This window comes from Suncus etruscus, chromosome 9 (assembly GCF_024139225.1).
Source record: "Suncus etruscus isolate mSunEtr1 chromosome 9, mSunEtr1.pri.cur, whole genome shotgun sequence".
In the NCBI taxonomy this organism is placed as follows: Eukaryota; Metazoa; Chordata; class Mammalia; order Eulipotyphla; family Soricidae; genus Suncus; species Suncus etruscus.
In genome coordinates, this window is record NC_064856.1 from 6,746,971 (window position 1) to 6,769,301 (window position 22,331).

Below are 22,331 nucleotides of genomic sequence, written 5' to 3' on the forward strand. Positions count from 1 at the left end.
GTATAACTGGGGACAACAATTTCAATAATCACACCCAAAGAGAGAAATCGACCAAAATAGATAGGTAAATAAAAAAAATAATAATAAATGAAGGTAAAAAATATATATATAAATAACCAAGGTTTTGTGCTTTTTGTATTTTTGTTTTTTCCCTCCTGCCCTGGCACAGTAAATATTGGGGTCATTTGAAAAGAAATTCACTTGGCCTAAAAAATATGGGGTTTCTCCGTCCTTGGAGTATACTGTCATGGGGATCAACTCTAGACTTTGCTCAGGATCATTTACTCTCCCGGTGGCGTTTTTGTGGTTGGTAGACTTCTGCTCTGTCCAGGGTGATACAATCAGAGCTCTGTGTTTAGAGGTCTCAGTATCTGCACAGATCCAGAGATGGGATTTATGATGAAGTCAGTCTTTGTGGTTCTAGAGGTTCTGTTACCTCAGTGAACTTTGACTTATTTTTTTAAAGAATTTTATTTTTTGGCTTTTGGACAGTATTCAGGAGAATCCAGGGTTGGCTGCTGCCAGGCATATGTCCTACATGCTGGATTCTGGTTGCACCCTCTGCAAAAGGGTGCAAGTAAAGTTCTTTTTTAAAGCTTTTGACTGTATGTCATTTGTTTCAATAGTTTGTGAGTGATGGGATTTCATGGCAATTTTTCTTTCCATTTCTACTTTAGGTTGATTCTCTGATTATGGCATGGTGTTCTTATTGACTAAGGTGTTGATAAAAATAAGTATTTTTGTGATTTCAACTGCCACTGAGCTCCTGCTGCTGTTTGCTAGTAAATTGCAGGGAATGGAAAACCTATTTTTTGGGGAGGGGGTCACACCTGGCAGTGCTCAGGGGTTACTCCTCAGAAATCACTTCTGGTAGGCTTGGGGGACCATATGGGATGCCAGGATTCGAACCATCGTCCTTCTGCATGCAAGGCAAACACCTTACCACCATGCTATCTCTCCAGCCCCTGGAAAACCTATTTAACAGGAAGATGGTTTAGAACTCATATTCTGGGCCCGGAGAGATAGCACAGCGGTGTTTGCCTTGCAAACAGCCGATCCAGTACCAAAGGTGTTTGGTTCGAATCCTGGTGTCCCATATGGTCCCCCGTGTCTGCCAGGAGCTATTTCTGAGCAGACAGCCAGGTGTAACCCTGAGCAATGCCGGGTGTGGCCCAAAAACTAAAAAAAAAAAAAAAAAAAAAAAGGACTCATATTCTGCTGGCAGGATGACTGGTTTCCATTTCCAGCCCTGCATATGTCTCCAAGCCAGAAGGAAGCATGGAGTACAACCGGGTAAGGCCCAAGACAATACAAAAATGAAAACCTTGGTGCAGGCAAACCTGAGTATGCAGTCTAGTGAAGAAGGCAGGGAGCTGCAGGCTGGGCTAGGTCAAAGTGGCCTGTGGGCTCTAAGGGGTTCACCTTTGATTGAAAAAGAGCGATAGCACAGTGGTTAAAGCATTTGCCTTGCATGCAGCCAAACTGAGTTTGATTCCTGGCATCCCAGATGGTCACCTGAGCCCACCAGGAGTGATTCCTAAGCACAGAGTTAGGAGTAATCCCTGAGCACCACTGAGTGTGGCCCAAAACCAAAACCAAACAAACAAAATGAACAGCTGCACTGGGGAGGGTGAGAACACTAAGTAGATATTTGAGAGATGATTCCATTTGAACCAAGATGAATGAGAGGCAGACCTGCCTTCCTCTGTGTATTTAGGATTTTCCCTGGGGCCAGGCCCTCTCAGGGACCAGTGAACCTAAAATGAAGGCAATGGGGACAGCTAGTGTGCTGTTGTCAGGCAGAAGGTCAGGAGTGAAGGCAGGACACAGAGACTATCATGGCGGCTTGAGGATAGAATGTGCCACTTTGTTCAGATGAGTCCTTCACATGAGCCAACCAGCTTGAGGGAATGCAACAGCAAATGCCACAAAGATGTTCACCTTAGCGCCTGTTTAATTTTAGTTGGATATTAAACACCTAGAAATTGTGTATACAATGAGACCAGGACATGCAGTTACAAATATAGAAAATATAAAGTACATGCATAGTTCCAAGACCACTTTGGCTCCTTATACAAAATTATTCAGTGCACATTGTAAGCCTGAGGACTGAACAGAACGGGCTTCCTATATTAACTATTTAGTACCTTACAAAACAGGTAATACACCAGCGACCTCAGATGTTAATAGCACTAACCAACATTTCTAAGTTAGTCAGAGGCAAATATATATGTATATTTACATGTATATATATATATTTTTTTTACAGAGAACACCTACACAATGTAAGTCAATAACATCGTAGAATAAGAATATATATCTGCTAGGTGACAATATTAAATGATCCAGCAAATAATTGTGCTTTCCTTAACAAAATTTCTTTTTCAAGTTCAAATGGATCCTATTTCCATCATCTCTAAGATATGAACTTTTTAATAGGGGGTGAGGCATTACCTCTCTATTTGCTGATTTCAAGACAAGTAACAGAGCCAAAGGACATGGCCTGACCCCAAACTCAATCTGTATCTAGACAATCATGAGACAATCCATGGAGAAATGCAAGCCTTACTTTTCTTTGTGTAGCAATCATTCCCTTCAGGACAAAATTCTGCTTTGGTGATGGTGTTTACAGAGTTTCTATCTCCTACTAAGGAGGCCTCTCTTAGCCTCCCCTAAACCACATCAATGTAGCTCTTGTTTCCAGAAAAGAGAACACAAAGGGATGTGCTCCAGGTGTCCAGAATGTGATTTGATTTAAAATTTTACTCCTTAATGTTCTCTGGCTTATGTCATTCAAGAAAGGAAAGCCACATGGACTTTTTTTACACACACAAAAAAAATTCCAAGCGTCATTCTTCAGTGTGGGGTTTTAACCTTTAAATTCAGAACCTTTTAGATTATGTTCAGCTATATTCATTCCCCAGGAAATATTCTCTTCCCCCAGCTCTGAGGTTGCAGGACTAACTGCTCTTGATATAGCAGCTACTGTGTAGCCTGCACATAAAACACAAAATGCTGTCACAGTTCTCTGCACACATTGGTCCCTGTTTTGCTCTTAGGACTGAGTGAGGTGCCACTGAGCTAAGGTAAACCAAGTTCTGTTTTCTAAATGAGTATCATGTGGCCTCCTTCCACATTTGGCAGAAACTGTGGCCTGAATAGGAAAATGCCATCAGCTTCTCATCAGACATAAGAAACTTCCCCAAGGGCTATGGAAGGACTGCTAAGGTGGGGTGTTAAGCGTACTAGGCTCTAGCTGGAGAAGGAGCCAGATAGATTTAGGCAAAGGTACTCAACAACTGTTCCGAGAATGGTTTAAATCTCAATCCACTGTACTAGACACAAAAGAAAACCCATTAAAATATAAATATATATATATATATATATTTATTTATTTATTTATAGATAGATCAGCCTAGATCTCTAGGTCAACCACCCTTCCCAGTCCTGCCAGAGCGCAGGCCCATGAAAATGACTCAAGCCAATGGCGGGCTTGGATAACTGGCCTTCTGGTCTACTCTACCATTTTTAGTCTCCATCAGGGCCAAGGATATTAGCCTACAGGTGACAAAGAGAGAAGCAAGAATGAGACACCATCACTACAAGGGCTGCAGGTAGACACCCCTCCCCAACCTGGCAAAAATAGGTGAAATAGGGGCAAGCAGAAGGTCTGTCCTCATCCCACAATCAGGAAGATGAGGAAGGAGATGAGCAGGATGAAAGGCGGGGAGGAGAAGAAGACCACGCCGGCTGCCTGCTGATAATAGGCCCGGGATGCGTCCTGGTACTGGGTGATACACATCTGCTCCACCACACGCTCCATGATCTTGATGTCGGTCTCGGTGAAGTTCTCACCCTTGCTGGTGGTGGTTACTGTGTGCTGCTTGATGGTGATATTCACGCAGTCATGCACGAAGTTGTTTTGGTTGTTGTACTGGTCCACCGGCTTGTAGTACACTTGGTTGGGGTAGCGGTTCATGTTGTCCCGATAGTACCGGTTTTCATAGTCATTGTCAAAGTGGATCAAGGGCCTGCTCATGGCACTCCCCAGCATGTAGCCACCCAGGCCCCCCACTACTGCCCCAGCTGCAGCAGCTCCAGCCACGTGCTTCATATTGGTCTTGGGCTTACTGGGCTTGTTCCACTGGTTGTGGGTGCCAGCGCCTTGACCCCAGCCTCCACCTCCGTGAGGCTGACCCCAGCCTCCGCCTCCGTGAGGCTGACCCCAGCCTCCACCTCCGTGAGGCTGACCCCAGCCTCCACCCCCATGGGGCTGTCCCCAGCCTGTGCCTCCTTGGGGTGGGTAGCGGTTGCCCCCAGGACTGCCCTGGCTGGGGTATCGACTTCCCCCAGTGTTCCAGCCTCCAGGTTTTGGTCGCTTCTTGCATAAGCCCACGTCACTCCAGGTGGCCATGAAGAGAACCAGGATCCAGTATCCTAGGTGGCCCTTCACCATGATGATCTATCTGTAAAAGGAATAAGATGTCAGTGAATGGTGAACCCGCCCAATACCCACTGCCCAGTAAGCAACTGCAGAATAGCAGCCGCAGCACTGAGCTGTGTGCTCACTCTCCCATGGGACTTTTCTTCTCTGCAGCTTCACTCAGGGAAAGTTAATGTAAGTGAAAAACAGGGGCCTAGCGACTAGAGTCTTAGTATAGTGAGCAGGGCATTTGCCTTACCTGGGGAAAACCCGAGTTTGAACCCCAGCACCCCATATGTCCCCTGAACCCACCAGATGTGATCCCTGAGTGTAGTCAGTAGTGAGCCCTGAGCACAGCTGGGTATGACTCCCCCAAAATAATCCACGATCTGGAAAGAGTACCGGAAGTAATGGGCTTACTTTGCTTGCAATCAACTCAGGTTTGAGCCCTGGCACAACACATGTTCTCCTGAACGATGCCAGGGGTCACTCCTAAGCACAGAGCAAAGAATAGCCTCTGAGTACTCCTGCCTGTAGCCCCACACCCACATCTAATCCAGGATAAAAAAAAGTAAGAAAAATAAAGACATCCTTTCACATTCAAAGACAAATTTGACCTTAAGATTACTTCTGTTTCCAGGAATTTATATAGGGAGAATGTTAGCAAAGTTGGTCATGGTAAAAACCACCTCTGACTGAGAAATTGCTTTGGGCTTGGGAGAAACCAGTTGGATCTCCATAATTTTGAGCCTCACCTTGTAAAAACCTTAGAAACTACATTTGGCTGCTGGAAAAGCTATCAACTCCTCTTGTGGGCTGCGGTCTCTCCTAGTGGAAATCCTTTACATAACATGCATCCCATCCTCTTGCTCCTGACTAGTCCTGGGTAGGGACTGAGTCCCTGGTTGCTGTATAAATGGCCATAAACACCATGAGTTGGCCCCTATAAAGTCTAAGAGTCAAATGCCTAGTTAGAAAGATTCCCTCCTCCACACACACAGGCACTGTGGTAATTACAGAGCCATGAAAACTGCTGCCTCTTGTCTTCTTTCCCCATTGGGTACTGCCCTAAAACAAGGAATGAGTCTCTTTGTTGCCTGTGAGTTCTGCAGGGGCTAGAGCAGTGCCTGGCACAGAACAAGCTCACAATAGATCTCTGTGAAGGGGAAGCATTAATACACCCCCCCAGAGGTTGCTCCCAGAAATTCTCAGCAAATTTTTCTGGACATAGGAGACATGCAGGTGACCCCTAAGGTCACTTTCTTTTCTGCAGATGGAGGGGTAGGGCTAAGGATGAGAGGAGCTCAGAATTTACATGAGACCTTGGTGATTCTTTGTTCTGTGTTAAAATGAGGATACATTTATTTATCTGTTCAATTTCAGTCTTTCACTCTACAAATCAAACTTCCAAGATTTAGAATAGAGATGGGACAAATTCCTGATTCAGTGAAGTTGCCAGCAATGGAGTCCTGGCTTTTTAGTTGTGGGGACACCTCATGCACCTAAGATCCTCTCCATGAATCTCTTTGGTCAGATTTTGGTTTTGAACTATTTTTTTTAAGTCCCAAGATAAAGAGTATTTGATAAGGTCAATCTTTATGATTACTAACTAAACATGAGAAAATGTCTCTCATTTGATAAAATTATGTTACAAAGCAGCAAACATATTTAATAAATCCCCTTTGAATGTTTTCCTTTGTGATCAGAGACAAGGCAAGGATTGGAGGTTCTGCCCAATGTCCTCTGCAAAGCCCAAGCGGTAATCGGAATCATAAGTAATATCAAAGAGTTCCAGTTGTGGTTATATGCACTGAATGTGATAAGTGGGATACAAGACAGTTCACAAGAATCGAAAGCACTTCTCTACATTAGCAGAATCTTACCAGAGAAAAAAAATATTCCAGAAAAATAGTATATCTATCTGGACAGTCCCAACTATAAAGTGGCTAGAAATGGACTTGCTTGAGAAAAAAAGTACAATTAAACATAATTTTAAAAACTCTAGTTATGGGGCCCGGAGAGATAGCACAGCGGTGTTTGCCTTGCAAGCAGCCGATCCAAGACCTAAGGTGGTTGGTTCGAATCCCGGTGTCCCATATGGTCCCCCGTGCCTGCCAGGAGCTATTTCTGAGCAGACAGCCAGGAGTCACCCCTGAGCACCGCCGGGTGTGGCCCAAAAATCAAAAACAAAACAAAACAAAACAAAACAGAAAAAAAAAACCCCAAAACCCTCTAGTTATGCAGAAGATTAAAAAAATATATAAGAAAAAGAACACTGAAGACAAATCTCTAAAACATAAAAAGGGATCCCCTTATCTTGATCAGGCCAACTTAGTAGACAATATTTCCAAGTGAATATGTAATTTCAATACTATGACAAGTTGCAGTTGGATTATTTGAGGAACTGAGTAAACTCACAAGGAGGAAATGGTCATTTCCTTGAGAAAACTCAAGCTTAGAAAAGGAAAGTGGGGGCCCAAGTGGTGGCACAGTGGTAGGGTATTTGCCTTGCATGCAGCTGACCTAGGACAGATCTCGGTTAGACCTCGGTACAATCTCCAGCATCCCATAAGGTCCCACAAAGCCGGAGGCAATTTTGAGTGCATATCTAGGAGTAACCCCTGAGTGTCACCAGTGTGGCCCCAAAACAACAACAACAAAAAAGTGGGGGATCAGAGAGATAGCACAGTGATAGGGCATTTGCCTTGCACACAGCCAACCGGGGACAAACTTGGGTTTGATTCCTGGCATCCCATATAGTCTTTTGAGCTTACCAGGAGCGATTTCTGGGTGCAGAGCCAGGAGTAACCCTGAGCGCCACCCGGTGTGGCCCAAAAATCAAAAATCAAAAACCAAAAAAAAAAAAAAAAAAGAAAAAAAAGAAAGAAAGAAAAGTGGGAACCTCACATATCAGATCTTAAGCAGGGTACAAAATGCTAGTGATGAAGACAGAGGCAATGGTCTGGGTGCAGACCAACAGATGAGGGACAAGGAGGGCAAGTTCAGTCAGAAATTCATGTATCCACATGTTCGCAGCGGCCCAGGCCCAGCATATGCTTACGCGGGTACCACAAATCAGTGATGAAGTGGGCAGCAATGTGTGCATCAGCCATTTCTGGGAAACTGAGAGAATAAGACTGGATCCTTAACTCCACACTGGGCCCAAGGATTAAAGACCTGAGCATGAAAGGGCCAGAGAAGAGCCAGAGCAGGAGGGAGCAAACATGTGACTGTCTTCCTGAAGCAGAGGTGACATTAGAACCGTTACAATGCCTCTGAACCAGGTTTTAGGAAAGAGTGAGGGGTGGACTTTCCAAACAAAATGTACAGACCATGAGGTAGATAACAGAAGAATTTCATTACATAAAAGCTAAGACTTCTCAAGGCTAGGGATGTGGCTCAGGGGAAGAGTGCATGCCTCCTCCTGTGTGAAGCCTGGGGCTCAGTCCTGGAATAGCCCCCCGTGAAATGGTGGGTTTTGTGTTCCTTAATCCCCAGAGAGGGAGAGAAATCCCCATGCCCCAAGTCCAGATAGGACAGAGACTCAACTCCAGCAGCAACTCTGATGCAGAAAATTATCCACACACCGTTGGGAAGGAATAGCAGGCCAGGAACTCACACTACAAGGTGTTCACCCACAAGCCAGTCACTCCACCATGTGGAAACAAGATCCAAAATGGCAGCTCCTTCTCCAGGTTTCCAAAGCAGACTTTTTTTTTTGGAAAACAAAGCCCACCTCCAAAAGGAGGGGAAAAAGCCAGATGAAGAAGCAATGGGGAAACATCTTTTTAACATGCAAACCAAAGGAACCAATCAAGAGACATCTAATTAGAAGACAATATGAGGACCAATCCAAAAGCCTCTATCAACAGCCCCCCAAAAGTATAATACTACTAATAATAAAGAATAAAAGAGGGGGCTAGAGAGATAACACAGCAGTAGGGCATTTGCCTTGCACGCAGCTGATCCAAGATGGAACATGGTTCAAATCCAGGCATCCCATATAGTCTCCCATGCCTGCCAGGAGCAATTTCTGATTGTAAAGTCAGCAGTAACCCCTGAGCGCCACCGAGTGTGACCCAAAAACCAAAATAAATAATAAATAACAAAAGAAAAATATTTAAAAATCACGTAGAATCAAATGAAGCAAAACAAAATATAACACTTAGTAAAAAAACAAAAATTCAAACAACAAAAGAGCAAAACATAGGGCTAGAGAGATTTGTATCAGGTAAGGTACTTGCTATACATGCAGCTGACTTAGGTTCAATTCCCAGCACCATATATGGGCCACTGAGCAGAGCCTGGAGTCAATTTTGGGCACAGAGCCAGGAACAAACCCTGGGCACTATTGCTTGTGGTGCAAAAACCAAAATCCGAACAGAACAAAACCTTGATAATGCTAAGATGACAGAGATCTGCGAATAAGAGAGATGAAGACTCGTGATAGTATAACTTAATAGAAAAGATGAAAAGAAATAATTATTCAATCCTCTTAGAGAGGAAGCAAAAATTTCTTCCTGTAGTCATAAGATTTAATAGAGAATCAGTAGAATTTCATTAAAAAAAAAACCCTGCAAAACAAAAATCAATGTGAAAATGTCATACACATATAAAGCAGAGCTCACTGAATCTACAGAGAATGAGGAAAGCAGAATAATATCAGAAAAGAGCAGCAGGATTAACTATACATATCATTTATGAAATAAAAACCTATCTACCAGGAACTGCCTATTAAAATATAAATCACAAAAACTCATGTTAAAATTCATCCAATAAATACTGATGATATTACTAGGTATGTGCTAAAGACAACAACTGAAACAAATGGAGAAAAGAGCTGTTGAAACTATCTACTATCTATCTCTTATATCTCCTATTTATACATATATACTGTTAAACTTAGAGGTAGCAGATTGCTTCTTTTAACATCATTTTGTTTAGTGCCTTCTAAGTTTCAAAGGCTGTCCTAGAGGCTGAAGCATAGTGCTGATTTCCAGTATGGTGGACGCTACTTATAAAAGAATGTCTTATGCCCGATAAAAACAGACAGGAGTTGGATGAGATTGGAGAAGGTGAGCAGACAGCTTCAGCATCATGGCATTGAGAATGTGAGTGAGAATGCCAGTGAGAATGCTTCCACTTTATTCTGAATTGAGGCTCAAAGGAGAGTCTTGTTATACATCTTTTTCTTTGAGGGGAGGTACCCCTGATAGTGCTCAGGGCTTACTCCTGGCTCTGCACTCAGGGATCACTCCTGGTTTGCTTGGGATTGAACCTGGGTCAACCATGTACAAAATGCCCTAACTGCTATACTATAACTCCTTCTATCTCTCCGAAAAAACCAAAGCTCATTTTTGTGGAAAGAGAAAAATTCAGGGAGGCAAGGAAAGCAAATGCTATGACCAGTCATTAGAAAATGACTGAAAGAAGATGGAGGATGCCGATACCATCCTAGGGGGCTAGAGAGAGGAGAGGAGGTAAGGTGCTTGCCTTGTATGCAGTCTACCAGGTTTCATTCCCAGCATCCCATTTGGTCCCCAAGCAATATCAGGAATAATTCCTGAGTGCAGAGCCTGGAGTAAGCCTTGAACAGTACGAGGTGTGGCCTAAAATGAAAACAATAAAAACAAATAAACAAAACCACCCTTTCCCAACCCATCCTGATTAAAAGAGAAAAGGTGTCCCATCTTTTGTTTTGGGATTACACCTGGTAGGAGTCAGGAGATCACATGGAGTTCCAAGATTAAACTTGGATCTGCTGCATACAAGGCAAGCTCTTAACCACTGTACTATCTCTCTAGCCTTAGGTGTCCCCTTTAAGGTAGTGAGCAAGGCAAGAATGCAAGCCATCATTATTATTTTAGATTGTTATACAAGTTCTAGTTGGTTCTCCTTTTCAATCTGGTAAATACAGAACAATAATCTCTCATAAAGCCATAAAATAAATAAGTACAGTAGTGATGTTTAGCATCAACAAGACACAAACAAACAAATGAAACCCCCCCAACAATGAGTTTCTAAATCACTTTGTTTTATTATTTTGATAATATGGTATGGAAAGAACAATATACTCATAAAGGCAATAAAAATATCCCAAATATCTAAGATTTAACCTAAAGACTTTAACTCAATAAAAAAGGGAAGACTAAAATAAAATACAAAGATATATAACAGTCTTGAAAAAACCAATGTCAAGAGATTGTTTTGAGATATACAATTCTGAAAACCAATGCCAACTATACCACCCCTGCAAAAATTCATAGTCAACAGTTTCAGTTAGAAATTAATTGAGATTAGGGGCCGGGCGGTGGCGCTAGAGGTAAGGTGCCTTGCCTTGCCTGCGCTAGCCTTGGACGGACCTCAGTTCGATTCCCCGGTGTCCCATATGGTCCCCCAAGCCAGGAGCGACTTCTGAGCGCATAGCCAGGAGTAACCCCTGAGCATCACTGGGTGTGGCCCAAAAACCAAAAAAAAAAAAAAAAAGAAATTAATTGAGATTTTTTTTTTTGGTTTTGGGGCCACACTTGGTGACATTCAGGAATTACTCCTGGCTAAGTGCTCAGAAATTGCTCCTGGCTTGGGAGACCACATGGGATGCTGGGGGATCCAACCGGGGTCAGTCCTAGGTTAGTGCGGACAAGGCAGATGCCTTACCGTTTGTGCCACCTCTCTCACCCCAAGATTTTAATTGGGATTTTTAAAGAATATGAAGATGCTGTAGTCCAGCGTTGAGTGAATGGGCCTGAAGAGGGGTGCTGTGAAGATTAAGAAAACAAGACAGAAAAAAAAAGAAAAAAACAAGACAGGCATAATAGAGAAAAAGATGAGGTCAGAGGGCTCCAAGCTTTGTGGTAAGAGCTCCACATTGGTCCACAGTTCAGGAATAATAAACATGGGACAAAAGCAGATAACAGGCAAATTCCTATTTAACTTAACCAAGTCTAAAGGAGTTTTCTGAAGGGTAACAAGATTGAGCTGGAGGGGGGTGTGCGGGTGAGAAGAAGTTCAGCATGAACAATGGGGTTTAGGAGTGTCTTGGATCAAGGCAATATTGACAGATATTATAATCTGAGTTCTCCGTTAAGGAGGAACAACCCAAGATCAAGCTCAGTTAGGAATCATTAATTATGGAGGTATGACACCTTCTTTGTGCAATCTGCAATCCGTCCCCATCTCTGGTCAGGCAGTTCTGGAACAGCCTACATTTTGGTGAGGTGGTTTTCATTTCTCTCTCTCTCTCTCTCTCTCTCTCTCTCTCTCTCTCTCTCTCTCTCTCTCTCTTTCTTCCCCTCTCTCTCTCTCCCCCTCTCTCTCTCCCTCTCTCTCTCTCCCCCCCCCTCTCTCTCTCCCCCCCTCTCTCTCTCTCTCCCCCCACCACAGCCTACATTTTGGCGAGGTGGTTTTCATTGCTCTCTCTCTCTCTCTCTCTCTCTCTCTCTCTCTCTCTCTCTCTCTCTCTCTCTCTCTCTCCCCCCTCCCTCCCTCCTCCCTCTCTCTCTCTCTCTCTCTCTCTCTCTCTCTCTCTCTCTCTCTCTCTCTCGGTTTTGGCCATACTCAGCAGTATTCAGGGATTACTCCAGTTTCTATGCTCAGAAATCACTCTTGGCAGGTTCAGGAGGCCTTACAGGATGGCAGGATCAAACTGGGGTCAGTCCTGGGACCCTATCACTGTACTATCGTTTCAGCCCCTTCATTGGTATCTTGGTTTTCACAACTACCCCTGGACTGATAGGCCAAAGTCACCTTATCACTTGGAAAGCTTTTATTTAACTATTATTATTATTATCTTGTTGTGCAGGGATTGAACCTAGGGCTCATATATGTAAGGGATGTGCTATCCTGGGCTCACTGGATCATATTCTTTGTTTTGGGGCTACACTCATCAGTGCTCAGGTCTTACTTGTGGCTCCATGCTCAGGGTTCACTCTGGGTGGAGCTCTATCTGCTGTATTGTTGCTCCTGTCCTCTCACTGAAGAATTTTAAAGAGCTACATTAATAGAGCCAGAAAGATAGTACAAGTGGGCAGACCACTTGCCCTGCATATAGCTGACCTGGGTTTGACCCTAGAATTACATTTGGTCCCCTGATATCCCTCACCCTAAAGTGATCCCTGAGTGCAGAGGCAGAACGAGACTTTGAGTACTGCTGGGGGTAGCCCCTAATGAAACAACACCATCACCAAAAAACAACAACACACCAAAAAAGCAACATTACTATAGTCTATCCCAGGCCAATATCTTGTCTAAAGAGAAATCTGGCCTTTGATTCTACTTGGTACGTTCTGAGGCTTTTTTTTTTTTTAATACTAATTAATGGCTTAAAGGTTTCCTGTCTGAGCATGCCTACCAGCACTATTTTCCCAATAGCAAGCACTCACTTTGTGTCTTTGAATCACATTTCCTTCACCTGGTTTCTTTATAGACATCAGGCTACTGCACAGGTAATGAACAGGCAGACCAGGCAATATAAACATATAATATAAACATAACTTTTCTATGTGCACTGGGGTGGCCTTACTTGACTGCAATAAGCCCTTTTTTACACTATTAGAACCACCCCACAATCTCTCTTAGAGGTGCCTGCCGGTCTATCAGCTTCCAGAGGAACTGTGCTCTGAGCCAGGCTTCAGAGCAAGGCCTTCAGGAACGGCATCCTGCAATGCTCAGAGTGCCTTTTTTTCCAAAGCTTGCACTTCCCAAGCAGTAATCACCGATGACTGAAATAATCTCACAGTGAATTGTGAGAACACTGGATGAACAAATTGAATAAAAAGAGAAAAAATTCTCCCAACTGTGTCAACTGCTGCAGGGATTCAAGGACTGAGGTGCTCAAAGGCAGCCACCCCCTGCATGAAATACCAGCAGATTCCGTATGTTTAAATATGTAGCAGTACCCAGCTGATAGTTGCCTACCAAGAAGAAATAAGATCCCTCGAGGGAGAATCGAATAGGCAAATTAAAATTTCAGCATAGAAAACACTTGTGCAGATGGTTTCTCCCTTACATAATTCAGTCTGAAACTAGAAAAAAAAGCTGTGGTTCTTTCATTATAAAATCGAGTGGATTTTACAAGAAAGGGTGATGCTGGAGGTGGGAATGAAACATCCAGATCCAAGAAACAGAGTGAAGGCTTGTGCTCACCATCCAAGAGACAGACCTGTGACAGTTGGGGACTTTCAAACATCACAAGACAGAGATTTCACTGGGTACTTACATCTGTGGTAGCTCAGCTAAACTGGATTTATGTCCCAGGGAAGAGAGGCTGCTTCGGCTTGGTTGAAACTGTTCTGTTTTCAAAGTTACTCAGAGTTCTTGAAAAACACAGCAAAACAGAAAACAACATCAGAATTAACAAATACACCTCAGGTTCAGTTCTTGCCAAGCAAAATCTAATATATAAATTACTAAACCCTTAATAAATCCATTCAAAAAACATTTGGAAAAAATCAGCTAGGCTGAAAAAGAAGACATGCTACTTTTCCTATTTACTGTGCCAAACAGTGATTAAACAACAATAACAAAAATAGGCTAAGCAGGTTTTTTCAAAAAGCACTGTTAAGATAATAAGCACCAAAAGAAAATAAAAATCCTATATGCTTTCCATGAAAACTTTCACTGTTAAATTTTTTCCTTTTTAGGCTTTTCATACATGCATTGTACATATGGAGATACAATTTGGTAAACTTCAAAATTGACCTATCAGTTTATAGCTTCAAAATCATGACTCTAGATGGTTACATAAAGCCCTTGTCATGACGTGCCATGATTTTTCCTTGCTAGTGTCCGCTGTTATTCATTTAGGTTGTTTCCCAGTTGGTTCTAATTTTAGATTGTTCTGCTCTCAATATGTGCCAGCATATGGTGCTCTCCTCTCCCTCTTTTTCGCCTTTGCTGCAGGTAAATTCCTAGGAGTGGGGTTTCTGGGTCACAGCTTGGAACTTCCTAACGTATCAGCAGATGGCTTTACAAAAACCTGGTTCTGCTGTCTAATGTCCCCACAATAATGATATAAGCAGGAAAAGAAAAAAAAAAGAACAAAGGTATATAACTATGTCAAGGGCCAGTTGATTGTATAAATAGTTAATCTTGACAATAAATAAAGAAAAAAATGCTGAAAATATGGTAGTTTTTCCTGTATTTTATTAATGGACTAGCAAATTTTATTGCAGAATTACTTCTAATCCCAAAGCCTTCTCCTCCCTACAGGAATTGCTGTGACTATAAATGTTGCTTTTGTTCATTGAATTCTTTCCTTATTATGTTGCCAGGGCTCAAACCCAGGGCCTCACACAATAAGGCCTGTGCTCTACCTTCACTGAGTCACATTGCAGGTTACGTTAAAGTGAACAAATGTAAAATAAGAACCCAGACTTGCTTCAGTTGGCATTTTACTGTATTAAGTCAATGATTCATCATCGATTCACTAGTCCTCTGTTATAATCTTTTTATTTTTTGGAGGGGGGGGGTTTGGGCCTCACCCAGTGACCCAGGTCCATCCTGGGTCAGCTGCACCCAAGGCAAATGGCTCCGGCCCCCTCTATTATAATCTTGATGCTTTCCTTTCACAACTATGTAAAACTGGTGTCAGATACAAATAATAAACAAATCGCATCCTACCCCTTAGCAGGTTTCCCCTTTCTGCTATATTCTTTTCATTGTTAGGAGTTGTTGAGTGCTTGTGTGGGGAAAAAGACAAGAGGTTCATTTTTCAGAGGCCTGAACTTTTTAAAAATTCCATTTTGTTCACTGTTCTCCCCAATAATTTGATCTGCACAAGTCATTCATGCTGCTATACCCAGACTTTTCTAGAAACACTTTAAACGTTCAGCACCAGGGAAGCTATTAAAACCAGAAGTCAAAGGCAAGAAAATAACACTGCCAGGAAAGCTGACCCCGCACAGCAGTAGTCAACTGCAGGCAAATTTCCTGTAGTGTATAAATCTGCAGGCGAAAAACCCGAAAAATAGAAACTGTGGCTTTCAGAGGACCATGATGGTGAATGGAATGCTGGTGGGCTATCAATTTTATTTAAAACATTTGAGATTTAATTCAAGAACCGTGATTGATTTACCAAGCTGTGGCTGGTTGTGGTGGTTTTTTCACCACCATCTGCGTCAACTCCCTCCACGGTGTAATTAAAAAAAAATTAAAAAAAAATGCATTTGTGGGGCCTGAGAGATAGCATGAAGGTAAGGCGTTTGCCTTGCATGGAGAAGGACTGTGGTTTGGATCCCAGCAGGCATCCCATAGGGTCTCCCCTTGAGAGCCTGCCTGGAGCGATTTCTGAGCATAGAGCCAGGAGGAACCCTTGAGCGCTGCCGGGTGTAACCCAAAAACCAAAAACCAAACCAAACCAAAACAACAAAGCAAAAACAAATGCGTTTGTGCCCATTGCTGGTCAAAAACCCAAGACGACAACAGGGCCCTCCCTTGGGAATAGCCCTCGGGGCTGGCACGCTTCTTGCCCAAGGGATAGGAAAGAAAGGCCAGAAAGGGGAGTCTGTCCCTGGGCATCCCTCCCAGCTAGCTCACCAGCGTCCAGCGTCCGGACGGGCACGGCGGGCGCAGGGAGGGTAGGGTGCCAGGCAAGAAGAGGCCCTTGGGGTCCGGGGGGGGGTCTCCGGGGACTTCCCGGGGCGCGCGTGGAAGGCGGCCAGGGTGTCCCCGGGGAGGCTCCATCCATCCATCCATCCCTCCCCGCGCCCCCAGGGGCCCGGGGATGTTTGTTCTCCGCCGGCCAAGGCCCAGGTGGCATCGGGGCTCGCCTCCCGCACCCCAAACACGTCTTGGATTGGGCCTGGGGGGGCCCTGCGCCTCCCTAGCCACCGCCGGCCTGTTCCCGGAGCCGTTACTGAGCTGTTGGGGGACCCGGGCGCCCTGCGCACTCACCGCTCCGGCTTCTTGGGTGGGAAGCCGGGGAGGACACCGGCCTGGGGGTATCTAGCTCCAACCTTCTCCGGAGGCATGAGGGGTCCCCACCGCACCCCGAAACCCGGGCGCGTCCCCCGCAAACGGACGATCCGTCCCGCGAGAGGCACCCCAAACCCGCCTACCTCCCGGTGCGTGCGGCTCCTTGGCTGCGGCTGGCGCGGAGCCGGGGGACTTGGGGCGACGGGGCTGGTACCCGGCGATCGGGAGAGAGAGGCGCGCTCCGGCGGGCGCGCGGTGGGCGACTGGGGCGGGAGCGGGCGGGCCCGGCTGTCAGTGGAGGGGGGATCGCCCACGCCGGCCCGAACCCGAGTTCTGCGTCTGGCTGAGCGCTCGGATCAGGTGACGCCGCGTCATCGCGCGCGGCTGGACCGCACCCATCCTGGAAGGGGTGACAGCGGCCGCGCCCTGGGGCCCCCCACCTGCCCGTTAGTTACATAAGCGGGGAGCTGGGCGCAGGAGCTGGGCCTGGGAATGAGAAAGCAATTTTAAGGGGGAGAGGGGCAAACATTCACTGAAGGTTCTAGAATATTCGAGCCCAATCCCTGTGGATTTTTCTTCACCTAACGCCTTGATACTTTGACACATGGAAAGGAAAGAAGCCTGTGGCCCCTGCCTTTACTCCATTTCTGTTCCTAATAGACAAGAAAGATGATATGAATTCCTAAGAGGCGGGCAACCCTGTGATCCCTGCCTTTACTCCATTCTATTCTTAATAAGTAAATAAAAATGATATTCCTAAGAGGTGGACAACCCTGTGATCCCTGCCTTTATTCCATTTCTGTTCCTAATAGGCAAGAAAAGAGGATACTCATAAGAGGTGAGCAATATAGATTCCAAGGAACATGTCACATTATTCCCCCAAATGTCTAGTGAAATGGTTCTTGCGCCACTGAGAAATCTAACAGAGACTTGCCTCATTTTAGAGGCTGGCTGAGGTTGGTGGTCTAGCCAATTGGAGAGAGGAGGTGTCTTGGAGATGAGGCCCTGGTTTCAACTTCAACTCTCCACCATCCCCTTTTCTCCCCAACAAACTCATCCCTGGAGAAATTAAGAATGAGGGGGGTAAAAAAAAATACAAAAAAGTTAAAAAAAAAAAAAAGAAAGAAAAAAAAAGAAAAAAAGAAAAAAGAAAAAAGAATGATGGGGAGTTGGAATTACAGGACTGTCACTGTACAGTGGCCTAAACCAAGAGTATCCTGAGGGGTGGGGGGAATGGAGCCTCTAGTTCTATTATGAACAGGCTCCATCAAACTTAAAAGAAAAGAGGTTTATGGGGAATCCTGGGAAACAAAACTTGGGTTACTTCAGTGGTTCTCAAATAGTGAGGCTCCGTAAAGGGGGGCGCATTCGACCTTGGCAAACATAACAAGCTAAGCCCTGTGTTTATGTCTCTGTATGTCTCTGGAGCTGAGAGTCGCTGTGTCGGGCTTCAAACCCCGCTTCTAAAAGCTATGCATTGCAAAACATGCTCATTTGAGCCATTAATCCAGACATCACCTCTGATTAAAAAATCAGCTCAAATTATTTTATATAGTTTTATTTTGCAGGTTAGAGTTTTTTTTTTTAAATAAAGATACTATTTACAGTCGTGCGGGGGGGGGAGTTGAAAAATGTTTTCTGCTTCCTAGGGGGCATGACAGAAAATAATTGAGAAGCGCTGGGTTGCCTAGACCTTTCCCTCTTGCTGATCACTCAAATGAGAGGGACAAGGGAGGGGGCCAGGCAGGGGAAACTTGGCAGTAAAGTGGGGTTGTGAGAGGGGTGAGAATGTGGGGTGCTGATGTGGTAGGAACTGGGAAGGGGAAATGAGAAGTGTGGCAGGTGCTTGTGGTGGGGTCCAGCTCAGCAGAATTAGCTTGTGCCCATTAGAATTCAAAATTGGAGAGTAATGCTACTTGCAGACCATTCTTACCCTTTTGCCTCACAGGTGGCTTACTTCAAGGTGAGCTAGGGGCACTGAATTATCTCCAGTCTCCAGTGGGCCTGGGAGATTAGACTTAGTAAGAGGGTACGGGACTTGCTTTCAAATGATCTCGCATGTCCCTTACCCGCAGTAGCAGTTCTGCAAAACTTTGAGAACACCAAAACTGTTTAAAATATATGTATATTTAAAATATATGTATATTTAAAATATATGTATATGTTCTCTCTCTCTCTCTCTCTCTCTCTCTCTCTCTCTCTCTCTCTCTCTTTCTTTCTGTCTGCAGAGGATTGCCTTGGAATATTTTTAACCCAAAGTAGATGGCACTGTATTCTATGCTGATTATGTGTATGGATTCCCAAAATTTACTATTTCCTTTTTTTTGTTTGTTTGTTTTGGGGCTACACCTGGTGGTGTTCATAGTTGGTCTTATGCCAGAAAAATTCAGGGGTAAGGTCTCCTGGTATTTAGGCCAAGCCTTTTCGTTTCCATGTCCCCCATATTTTGCTGGGCCTATACAAACAACAATTGCCACTCTAATACTGTTTTTTACTGTACTTCTTTAACTCTTATCCATAAAGAGAGAGAGAGAGAGAGAGAGAGAGAGAGAGAGAGAGAGAGAGAGAGAACAACAGCTTATTAAAACCTCCTGCTGGACCTTTAATGAGTTAATTGGTCATTCAATGATTTTCAAAAATATACTTGCTATGAACCTTTTCTTTCTCTTCCATCTCATTAGTCTTTTTAACTTTTTAAAATAACTTTGCCTTTGTTCTTCCTGAAACAAATGTATTATGATCAAGTGTGTCAATTATGCGATATATTTTCTTTAAATCAACTTAAAAAAAAGAATTACAAAAAAAAATGAAATCACTTCTGGCAGGCTCAGGGGACTATATAGGATGCTGGGAATTGAACCCGGGTCCATCCCAGGTCGACCACGTGCAAGGCAAATGCCCTGCCTCTGTGCTATCACTCCAGCCCAAGGATTCCCAAAATTTAGTTGTTTAACACAATCTTGTTTTCTGTTTGGAGGCTGCACTCAGTGGTGCTCAGGGCTTACTCTTGGCTTTATGTTTAGGGATCACTTCTAATGAACTTGGGTGATCAGATAGGGTGCAGGGGATCAGATCTGTGGCAGTGGGATGCAAAATAACTTCCCTCCCACTGTACTATCACTCTGTCTCCCAAAACTTAGTGGTTTAAAATAAGCCCCATTTAGTAGTACTAATAGAGTATGTGGGTCAGGGAACTAGATAAGGACTGCTGGGAATTGATGGCTTCATGATATCTGGAGTTGGGTGGCTCTGCCTGAAGTTGATCTGCTGGTTGGGGCTTGTAATCACTTGCAAATTCTCATTTGCCTGACTGGCCTTGCTCCGGGAAGAAATTAAAGTTAGATGCACAGAAAGCCTTTGCTAGGCTTCTCTGTGGGACTTGGTTTCTTTCCAACATTCTTGACTTCTTAGTCACTTGAATTTACACAAACAAGACTATAAGCTGCGTGACCCTTCCCCCCTTATCTTGGAGGTCACAGAATGCCACTTTCACCGAATGCTTTGGAACAAAGTACTTATAGACCCATCCATGATCAAGGGCAAGGGACATAGATCCTATATGTCACTAGAAGAGTATCAGAGAGTCTGTGTTATTTAAAAAGCAAACAACAAGACAAACCACCACCAACAACAACAAACCTGGAACTGGAGCAATAGCATAGCAGGTAGGATGTTGGCCTTGGGTATGGCTGACCTGGTTTCAATTCCAGGCAATGATCCCCCAAGCCTGCCAAGAGTAATTTCTGAGTGCAGAGCCAGGAGTAATCTCTGAGTACTGCTGGATGTGGCCCAAAACCCAAAAACTAACCAACCAACCAACCAAACAAACAAACAAACAAACAAACAAACAAAAAAGCCTTACCTAATAAGGTTGATAATGTGGTCACTAGTGTCTTCGGGGCTTTCACTGACCTCAGCAGCATCAGGAAGAGTAATCCATAGGACAGGGGTCTCAAACTCGCGGCTCACCGGCCGTTTGCGACCCTCCGTACAACATTTTGTGGCCCGCGGCAGGCCTTCAAAGATCGCAGTATTCGCGATTATTCGCTTACCGAATAATCGCAATAAAAATCGCATTAGTAAGAAAAAAATTGCATTAAACATTCGCATACCCCGAGCAGTTCCGTTCGGGGTATGCAAATGCTTAATGTGATTTTTTGCGATTATTTTTCTTACTAATGGGATTTTTTATTGCAAATATTCGGTAAGTGAATAATCGCGAATACTTTGCGCCTAGTGCAGACGTCATTTCCGCTGCTCCTGCCTGCTGTCCCTTGCATTATCGGAGGAGGCCTAAGGGAGAGAAGTGTATTACAGAATTAGATTTTGTCATACCTTCATCATGACTTCATCAAAGCCTGCAGTGAAGAGAAAGATTGATGACGAGCACAGACAATTTCAGGAAAAGTGGGAGACGCAGTATTTCTTTGTTGAGCACAGGGGCATCCCCACATGTCTTATTTGCTCAGAGAAAGTTGCAGTGCACAAGGAATACAACTTGAAACACCATTATTCAACTAAACATGTAGAGGAATGTGCAAAATATCAAGGAAATGAGAGATCCAAGCAGGTTGCCAGTCTTAAAGCATGTCTAATGAGGCAACAAGATTTCTTCAAGAAAGCAACCAAAGAGAATGTTGCATCAGTCAAGACTAGTTACATGGTTAGTGAGATGATTGCTAAGGCAGGGAAACCATTCACAGAAGGAGAGTTTGTTTAAAAATGCATGTTACAGGCTGCAAGTATTATCTGTCCGGAAAAGAAAGGTCAATGTAGCAAAATCAGCCTTTCTGCCAACCCTGTGGCAGAGTGCATTTCTGACATGTCAAGTGACATTTATCATCAACTGTGTGAGAAAGCCAAATGTTTTGATGCATACTCAGTTGCTCTTGACTAGGGCACAGGTATAACAGACACTGCGCAGCTCACAATTTATGTCCGTGGTGTTGATTGCAATTTTGAATTGACAGAGGAGCTGCTCACAATAATTCCAATGCAAGGCCAAACCACCGCTAATGAGATATTTTGGCATCTGTGTGATTCCATTGAGAATGCAGGTTTGCCATGGAAGAGGTTTGTTGGAATAATAACTGATGGAGCGCCATCGATGACAGGAAGGAAAAATGGACTGGTGGCACTTGTTCAAAAAAAAAAAAAACTTGAGAAGGATGTAGAGAAGGCCATTGCTCTTCACTGCATTATTCATCAGCAGGCCCTTTGCAATAAATGCCTGCCATGTGACAATGTGATGTCTGTTGTTGTGAAATACATCAACCAAATCAGATCCAGGGGCTTAAAGCACAGAAGGTTCCATGCTTTTTTAGAGGAAATGGAGTCAGAATATGAAGATGTGATCTATTTCACCGAGGTACATTGGCTCAGCAGGGGAAATGTCCTGAAAAGATTTTTTGAGTTGAGAGAAGAAGTGAAAACCTTCATGGAGAAGAATAGGAATGCTGTTTCTGAGTTGAGTGATCACAAATGACTCATGGACTAAGCTTTTCTTGTTGACATCACACAAAGCTGAATGTACTAAACAAGATGTTACAAGGCCTGGGGCAGCTTATCAGTGAGAGCATTCTTCACAAAACTTGTGTGATGGAAATCCCAGCTCTCTCAGACAAACCTTTGCCATTTCCCAGCATGCAAGGAACTTGTGGATGCAGGCATACCATTCAGTGGTGAGAAATATGTGGATGCTATTTTTAAGCTAGAGAAGGAATTTGATCACAGATTTGCAGACATCAAAAAGCACAGAGCCACTTTTCAAATTTTTGTGGACCCCTTTTCCTTTGATGTGCAAGATGCCACTCCTGTGCTTCAAATGGAGCTCATTGACCTGCAATGCAACTCGGATCTCAAACCCAAGTTCAGGGAGATTAGTGGAAAAGCAGACATGTATGGGCAATTTTTGAGAGAATTGCCCCCAGCTTCCCTGAGTTTTCCTGAATGTTCAAGTGCACCATGTGCCTTTTTGGGAGCACATATTTGTGTG

General features: G+C 44.0%; 2 protein-coding genes across 3 annotated transcripts in view; one reads left to right on the forward strand and one right to left on the reverse strand.

Annotated features, from left to right (window-relative positions):
- The window catches only part of TMEM230 (transmembrane protein 230), a 768,807-nt gene that overhangs the window by 390,090 nt on the left and 356,386 nt on the right, over window positions 1–22,331 (forward strand). The window lies entirely within an intron of this gene.
- PRNP (prion protein) lies at window positions 2,898–16,525 on the reverse strand. Of its 2 annotated transcripts, XM_049779350.1 has the most exons (4): window positions 16,480–16,525; window positions 13,641–13,737; window positions 4,237–4,466; window positions 2,898–4,182 (listed from the first exon to the last, which is right to left on the reverse strand). In XM_049779350.1, the coding sequence occupies exons 3-4, from the start codon at window positions 4,454–4,456 to the stop codon at window positions 3,677–3,679; spliced, it is 726 nt and encodes a 241-aa protein (XP_049635307.1). In that variant the 5' UTR covers window positions 4,457–4,466; window positions 13,641–13,737; window positions 16,480–16,525; the 3' UTR covers window positions 2,898–3,676. The 2 variants fall into 2 exon arrangements, with proteins under 2 accessions (XP_049635307.1, XP_049635306.1); XM_049779349.1 differs by having other exon boundaries at window positions 2,898–4,466.

Coding starts and splice junctions, on each gene's coding strand:
- PRNP (XM_049779349.1), bottom strand. CDS start 4,456: ATGGTGAAGGGCCACCTAGGATACTGGATCCTGGTTCTCTTCATGGCC.